Source organism: Cibotium barometz, chromosome 24, assembly GCF_041138505.1.
Source record: "Cibotium barometz isolate CiBa-2024 chromosome 24, ASM4113850v1, whole genome shotgun sequence".
In the NCBI taxonomy this organism is placed as follows: Eukaryota; Viridiplantae; Streptophyta; class Polypodiopsida; order Cyatheales; family Cibotiaceae; genus Cibotium; species Cibotium barometz.
This window is the reverse complement of record NC_141069.1, coordinates 14,248,751-14,257,379: the sequence shown is the minus strand read 5'-3', so window position 1 is coordinate 14,257,379 and position 8,629 is coordinate 14,248,751. Positions and strand designations below refer to the sequence as shown.

General features: G+C 45.5%; 1 protein-coding gene across 1 annotated transcript in view; it reads right to left on the bottom strand.

Annotated features, from left to right (window-relative positions):
* Positions 1 to 3,359: 3,359 nt before the first annotated feature.
* Positions 3,360 to 8,629, bottom strand: part of LOC147624923 (aldehyde dehydrogenase family 3 member H1-like) — a 42,061-nt gene continuing 36,791 nt past the window's right edge. The window contains exon 9 of the mRNA XM_086818164.1: positions 3,360 to 3,582. Within this exon, the coding sequence (XP_086674290.1) occupies positions 3,379 to 3,582 (204 nt within the window). The 3' untranslated portion in view covers positions 3,360 to 3,378. The remainder of the gene's footprint in view (positions 3,583 to 8,629) is intronic.

Here is an 8,629-nt window from a genome sequence, read left to right as displayed (position 1 = left end):
CAAGGCCCAAGGCCCAAGCCTCAAGGGCCAAGCCTCAAGGCTCAAGGCATCCCCAAACAGCCAAGCCAAACAGCCATAAGCGGCCAAGGCAAACGGCTAGAAACGGGCAAAAAAAAACAGCAAAACTGCACGCAACGGCTCCCTGCCGTCCCCCCACAATGCCGTCCCTCACAGCCGTCCCCGTTCTTGCCGCCGTCCCCTTCCCCATCCCTTGTGAGGGACGCTTCCAGGGGGACGTCCGACCGTCCCTTGCGGTCCCCGTTGCTGATCCGTCCCAACTCGGCGTCCCTCCGTTCCAACCGTCCGTCCCTTCCGTCACCTGTGACTATGGCTCATGGTCAAGCAATGCACACCCACTCCCGAGCTTCCAGGGCGAGTTACAGACCGTGAGATCTCTCCCCCTACACAATCTGTCCAGCGCACCTACGTGTTTATGCACTCCCTCCTCTGAATCTGAGATGAGGACACTGTCATCGGCGTATGCGTATAGCAATATGGACACCATTGTTCGGGCCCAAGGTGATCCTCACCTCCAAAGCTCTCCGCAAAGAATGCAATCTCATCAATATATAGCCCAAATAGTGTTGGTGAGAGTGGACAGCCTTGCTTAACCCCAAAAATTCGAAGTGCGCACAGTCGGCCCGTTACTACCTCATTTAGTGACATCACAGCCCAAGTGTGGGTTACTGGAGCTCCTAGAAGCGTCCAATGAGCTGAGATCGAGGGATCGGATCAAGAGGGGGGAGGACTCACGCAAGAATCCTTTGCACAGCGAAGAGAGAAAAATGGAACAAAGAGAGAGAAGCTGTTATGGAGGCATGGTGGGTCGCAGCGAGCTGTAGAGACATATCTGAGGGATTCGGCAGAGTAACAAGAGGCTCAAGCCACTTGCCAAGTAAGTTTTTCGGCGAATCCACTATACCTCTAGACCATATCTTCACACTGTGAGCCATCAAAGAGGATGCCGAACATTGGGGTCTGTGTGGAATGCTGGGCATCCAGGCCTTAGGCATTGACGTGAGCCAGCCCCGTGGGTGATCTATCCAATTTGGGCAACACCACAGGTGACAAGCAGCCCAAATCAACACCCTCTGCACGCTTGATGAAGAAGGCCTCTCTTTTCACACTAGCACACTTCATATTACTTTGTTGAAGGCTTTGCTGACCTGCAGGTGCGTCACAATTTTCCCCAGTAAGATTGCAATTTTCCTCAATTGTACAATATCCATAAGCCATGCACAGGAATTGAAAAGATTCATTCAAGTCACACCGTAGATAGTGGATGTTGAGAATGGTGAGACCCCTTTGTGCTGTGTGTTGAAGCTAACACTGTGTCCTTCTTTTGTCAAATGAGAGTTTCCAAATACATCTTTACCAAATCTGTCAGCAAGTGCTTCCTGTTGACTAATGGGAATCCTGTTGAGATATTGCCACCGATGAGAATCCTCCTTGACAAGATCTAGATGAAACCCCTCTTGTCGACAACTCTCCAAGTAATTGAAGCATTGCTACCCATCAGTCAGATAGTTTAAGCCCCTTTTTGCTAGATCCGAAGCACTCCTCAAAACCGCTAACTCAAACCTATATCCACGTTTGTTTCCTTTAACAAGTGTGCTCAAACTAAAATCCATCGACTGCATGTTGGACTACTGTCAATTCTCCCTATGGACAGGATATCCTCATGTGGAAGATGCTCATGGAAAGAAACTCTGTAATACCAAGAAGTAATATTTCAGCTATTGCCTCACCACCATCTGCAGAATCTGCCCCCATATGTGGTGAAGACACATACACTGGCATGTCCTCTTGGGGTGTGTTCTTCACCGAATAAAGGAAGAGAGCTGAGACACTTGCATATGCATCTCCTACATAATCATCCTTCTGTTCTGAAGTAGTCTTTCCTTCGGATTGCTCCTTCCTGTTCGTAGGAAAATCATTTGCAGCATGTTCAGTGGAATTCTTTGTGAGAGGGTTGAGACTTCAATGCTCACCCAACAGAAATGTCCTTACACTTGTGTCCAGGTGTTGTTTCCCTTACGTCGGACATTCTTGAGTCTCAACGGTAGCTGCCAGACTCCACGAATTTGTCCAACTGCTCTGCAGCTTGATGGACTTCTAGAGCATAAGCAAGGCGGCTATCTGGTTGTTTTGGGTCATGATTTGATTGTTGAGCCATGTAGATATTTGAATATTGAGTCGCGTCAAAAGCACATTGACCAAGATCAGCATCCGCTCATCTGTTGGCATGATAAAATGGCAACTATGCTTCCTTCACTCTGAGGGCTGACTCCTAATCAGGGAACCGACACAAATGGTATTCTTGAAATCCTAGACTAAAAGCATAAACTGTTCCTGATTCCCAACTATAGAGCATTCACATATCGCGAGGATAGAGACAAGTGTTTATCAAAAAGAAGATGTCGGCGTGAACGAAAAAAAAACGCATGCACATCTAGTAAACCTTCAACTAACCCTCTATATTAAGTTGTGAAAACGCTTCAAAATGCAAAAGATTGTAAATTGCTAAGGCTGTAAACCTAAGAAAAGGTGACCTTTTGCAGAAAGATGCCTGAGTTGCTGAAAATGCTACACTTTTCCATATGCTGGCTGACTTCTGCTATCCCCGCCTTCTAACGCATGCTTTTGAGCTCACAGGGCTGCTCGACTGCTAAAGATGGGTGACTAATTCTTTATTGATGATTAAAGTGGGGAGGCAGAACCCTCATAAATAGGCCCCCCTCAGTGCTTTTATGCAAGTCGGCTGGTCTGTCTGCTAGGCTGTCATGTTCACAAGGGGGCATCTGCCCACCGGCTGGTTCACACATAAACACATGCCCACTGTTCTCTGTCTGTCCAGCACCAAGCAGCCCATCCCTGATGGGGCTGCACAGCATGAAGGTCTGTTGATCTACAGGTGCCTCACATTAGATGATAGAGTTCGATATTTAACACAGTCCCTTCACTGAGGTCACATGCAAAAAATCTTCCTCATGAAGTTTAGATATAAGGCAGATCTTTTGCAGGTCATACTTCCCAGCATAAGTTGTATGATAATGAATGTAGAGCTAATTAAGAAAAATTACAATAATTTGTCATCCGTCCCACATGTACATGCATGTTGAAGAATATCCACATATATTTGTTATTTCATTAACACTTTCTAAAGACATGCGTGTACATGTTGAAGAACATCCACACATATTAGAATTTAGGAGCTAATTTTGTTATTTCATTTACTCTTTCTAAAGGCATGTACTTGCAAGATTGGATCTCACACAGCCCCTATTCCAGAGAACATGATATAATCTCTAATCTATTTATCTATCGGCCCGCATCCCCCTCTCTCGAGTGCACCCAAAAAGAATATTCTCCCAAAGTTTAAATTTTTTTTATCCATGCAAAATTGTAAGAAGACATTGGTGGGAGACATACTTGTACAACTGAATCATTGAATACTATGGAACCTGCTTGAATTGCCACCGCAGCCTTTCGTTGAAAAACCTTATTGTTGGTAAACACATATACAGCAAGCGGCTTGGGACGTGCCTTTACAAAATTTACAGCATCATCCATGCATCTAACCTAAAATAAGCAAAATATAAATAAGTATGAAGCCAAAAAATGGCATAGAGCTTTAATCAACTAAGCATGTAGACTGTGGTCAGATAAAAGAACTTTGTTCTGTACTGGCACTTTGAAGATATATCCAAACCCAATGCTAGTGACCACTGACTTGCAAATAAGGGTAATAAATAAGCTCTTCATTAACACTGGATCGACATCAACCAAGGCAACCACAACGCTTTCTATCAAAGTTTGACAGTTATCTTATGCATTAAAAATCTATAAGGACTTCTACCTACCTTAGTGGTCTCTCTTCACTGAAGGAAGGCCTTAATGGCATTTCAAACTTACACTTGGAATAAAAAAAATGATAAAACCCGATGCCTGCCGGCCGGCCGGCCGGATGTTTTTTGACCGCTCATCTCCCTCCCATTTTGGCCAAGGCTGCCTGCACTGCCCCCATGTGGAGCCAACATGCCCCCCACAGCCTGGTCCCCCAGGCACGCAGCCAGCCTGCAATCTGCAGTCCCTTCATTTTCTTCTTCTTCCATTTTGATGCCCCTTTCTTTCCCTCAGTAGGTTTCTCTCTTTCTTGTCTTTTCTCCTTGCAAAGGTTTTTTCACGCCGTTGGCTCTCATTTGACTTTACATCCCTCTTGGTCCTTCCCCTTAGGAGGAATCCATGGTAGCAGCTCTAAATTCCACGACTCAGTGTGTTTCATACCTTGGTATACCCCATACCAAACATTTAAAATGGTTGAAACATTTTTTGAAGTTTTTTTCAGCACTTTTTTCAGGTTAAGAGAGCACACGTGTTGATAGCAACCCAGGTTGACCTGCAGCAGAGTGTACCTGAATACTGCATGAAACGTGGTGCTTGCAACCTGCTGCAACTGATTTTGAACTGAAATCTATACCTCTTGCCTGAAATCTATGCCTCAGATCAGCTTCACGCCTTACAGACTCTGCTTTTGAGGGTTTGTACCTTCAATTTTCGCCTGCCTGGCAGAGTGTCATGCCATCACTCAAACCTTGCTATTGTCACATGTTGTAAGGGCTTACAATATGCTTGTGTAAACAGTGTATTTTGGACATTCTACAATTTCTGCCAAGTATATAAGAGCCAAATGTGGCATAGTTCTGACAATCCTACTCCCTACTTTACTAGACGGATGTAAAAAAGTCTTGCTACTATGACCCCCTACCAATTGAGGCCGAAACCTTGGTTACTGTCTGCTTCTCCAACCTGCCTAAGGAGAACCACCATCCTCTCCTGAATATGGTTGTTAACAGGGACATGTAGTCAAGCCCCCCAGATAGTGGAATCTACAGTGGACAGCACAGCACAAGTTTTCCTCTCTCAGAGAGATCATCTCCTCTTCCCCTAACAGCTATATCTTTCAAGCCCAGATAGAACCACTTCCCCGTAGCGGATAAATTTCTCCAGGCCTCTACACTTTTTCAAGTGCCGATAGTGGCACACTTGCCCACAATGCTTTCTCTGGGGACCACTCTCAGACTCCTCCCAGCTGCTCCCCCACCCTGGGCTTGTCCGAGCACGTAAAGTGACACGATACCTACACCCACCTTCCTTTACCCCATGCTGCAGGGGGGGAGCCTTCATTGTCAACAGGCTTGGGAGGATGAGCAGCACGCACAAGAGTCGAATTGGACACAAGCATAATGTGACACACAGGCATATTTCTGGCAATACCACTCCGTGCCTGAGAAAAACTGATATCTCCTGGATATGGTCACATCAATAGGGGACATGCAGGCAAGGCCCCTAGACAGCAGCATCCACAGTGGACACGCACAAGAGCCTAATTGGACACACCAACACAATGTTACTCCGACAAAAAATTGATCGGGCACTTGAACTTGCAACACTTTATGATTCTTTACCACTATATCTCCTTCCAGAGGATATATAATGGTGTCCTCTCAAAACGAGGGGACCCCACCCCATGCTGTTCATGCCTCTTCCTAGACCTCATGCAACCACGCATCTTCCCACACCACTTTCCCCTTCTCCTGCACTTACAAGGTCCCATCGAGCACACCATTCAACCGTCGCCCGCAGAATAGCCTGATGGAGACTTATCTTGTAGGTAACTCGCTCAAGTACGCAAGACAAACAGTGGAGGATTCGTTCTCCTGGATCTTTCCTTTGCCCTTATATGGGGGCTGATTGCAAGTGAAATGCCCACTTTGCCAACGCAACCATAAAAAAAGTGATCCTCTTCACCCCATGCTTGTTCAACATCAAGGCTCTGTATGGAGCTCCATTGGTCCTTCATTTGCCAAGTGGACAAGGTCCCATACTTGAATAAAGGGGCGTTTCTTCCTCCTCTTCTATATAATGGACGCCAACAGCTACAGACAGGATTACTATGATTGGCCATACAACGATGGCCAAGCTATACGGGCCAGTGCAAGACGTTGGCATCAAGAAGGCTGGGATAATGAGCACTTGGGCAGGCAGGATTCAAGTGAAGCTACTCCACTGATGACAATATCTTCACTTTATGGGCCATCATAGAGGAAGCAAGGGCGCGGTCATAGCATGTTTATTGTTGCTTTGAAGATTTCCCCAAGGATTTTCTGCTGCTCGTTCCCGCTTATTGGGGGGATCGCAAGAGCTTCAGTTTCCACCGAACATGATATGGGGTGTGATGGCTATATATAAGACAACGACAGATAGAGGACCAGCAACAGGGAGGAGAGCCCCAGTGGCTTACATCTAAAAGACTCACATGATTTCTGTATGGGCGGCTCCAGTATGGTCAATTATTTGAGTCTCTCCTGCTCTTATGTCACATACCCGACATTTCACTACCCCACCCCCATTCATAGGAGCTGACCATACTTATCTCACTATCACCATCTCCTACACCCCTCTACCACCCACTCTCCACCCCCACCCCCTTTCCCCCACATTCATTTCCATCATGATCTTGACTTCATCTATGAATGTCACCTATGTTGCCGGGTATCCACACTTGTATCACAGCTCCCCTACTCCATCACCAAACGCCCCACAAGATCACAGCCACAAAATGGGTGAAATGAAAACCAATGCAACAACACCCAACTTTAGCAATTGCGGGAAAGAGAATGTGGATTGATCTCAGCTAATGAAATGCAGAGAACCTTCTAATGCTTGACCCACGGAAAGAAGCGTGAATTCAAGTGTATCGATTAGCATTGTGTTCAACCAAGTTACATTGGTATGAGAGCATATGGTTCTCTTTCAATTCTATTGTGAAAGACAATCGCCACGTGAACACTAGCCATCTCTAAACTTAACACTATGGACAGCCGTATAGTGAATGCTAACACAAGAGGTGGGGTGGGGACAATGGAATGCATGCTTCCAACAGGAAGAGCAAACTCATGTGGCGCACACTAAGGAACAAGAACATGTGGGACAATCGTCCCATGGTAAAGAGAAAATGCAAGAAGAAGAGTCCATAGCCTTAAGGGCTGAACTTACTCGTATGCAAGCTCTTCTTTATGCACAATAAGAAGAATTGAAGCTCTAGCGCGAGAATCCATTGGTACATGATCATTTAATGGCCAAGAAAGCTAAATCTTGTATGGATCATGCCAAGCAATGATTGCTCAAGAGTTGCACCTGCAACCGAGGGATGCAGCACGTGCATATTTGGCTCGTATTGAGGATGCCTATGTAAAAAAAAGGCAACCATTCCACACGTCTTGGTATCCCCACAAGTGGTGAATAGGAACTTATGTCTAATAGGATGAATCCTCATGTTCCTAGAGAGGAACCATCAGTGACTTCCCACCATGCCGTGTACCTTATGTAGCCCGTGAAGGATGCAATGTTTATGGCAGTGATCAAAATGTATGTCAAATGCCATTGCCGGCTAAAAATGTGTATGCACAACACATGAAACATGAGCTACAATTTTCTGTTGGTGCAAGTATTGGGCAGATCTCTCATGCTACTCATGCCCTCGAGTGTGCTCGTGAGGGAGAAGCTATGGGTGAAAATGCACCAATGTGGGTTGAGGGGCTAGCCATGCCTCATGCTTATAGGGCACATATATCTATGCCTAATGCATCACCTTTTGTTCCTAAAATGATGCCAGCCACAAGGGCTATCCCAATGGACAAACATGCAGAAAAACATGTTAAAATGCAAGCTAATGCATCAAAGTCTCGAGACTTTAAAGCCGAAGATAAATCTGTGACGTTTTGCGCATATCATGGAAAATATGATGCATCAAAGGCACTTGGTTTTATTGCCAAGTTTGATATTGCTTTTAGTGATGAGGATTTCACTAAGAAATCCATGATCCGGTATGTAAACATGTTAATGAAAGGCAATGTTACCTATTGGTGGCTTGGACAGCCCTCTCTTTGACTTGAAATGAGGGTTTAGCTTTATTGGATCCACTCAACTAGAGTTCCAATAGCTCGATGGCAGTGGCGGTTGCGATTAGTTGGTGTAAGGTTGACCAAGATACATTTGTAGTCCCGCTTTGTACACGGGTTGCAATCCTGATTGAAACCTTCTTTTCCTTCCACCTCTATGAGGTGCATAAATGGAGACATCTCCAATAGCACTTTCCAAAACTTTTGCACATAAGCATTCACCGTTTCCCCCTCATTCTGCTTCACCCAATCCTAATAGAATGCGCAGCGGAAGATGGAAAGTGGAAACACAAGAGAGAGTGAGAGAGAGGGATGGAGAGGAAAAACAGGTGTATATCTACTCTCAATATCACCAAACAAGAGTACAAGTCCCAAGCAAGAGGGGAGAAGGCCTCATATGTGAGGGATTGCAACAAACAATGCTAACAAATGAATATGAGGGAGGAGATGCCCGGCTACATATATGCCCATGTAGAGGCAGCCGACTAGCACTCCACGACTAGGATAAATGTCCAAGACTCCATAAAATGGGAAAAAATATGGGAAAAGATGTGAGGGGTGACCAGTCCCTCTAGCGAACATGGTCAGTCCTAAAGGCTAAAATAGTACACCACAAAGGAAGCCAGCAGCAAGGGGATGATGATGTCTAACACCCTCTCTTAGCA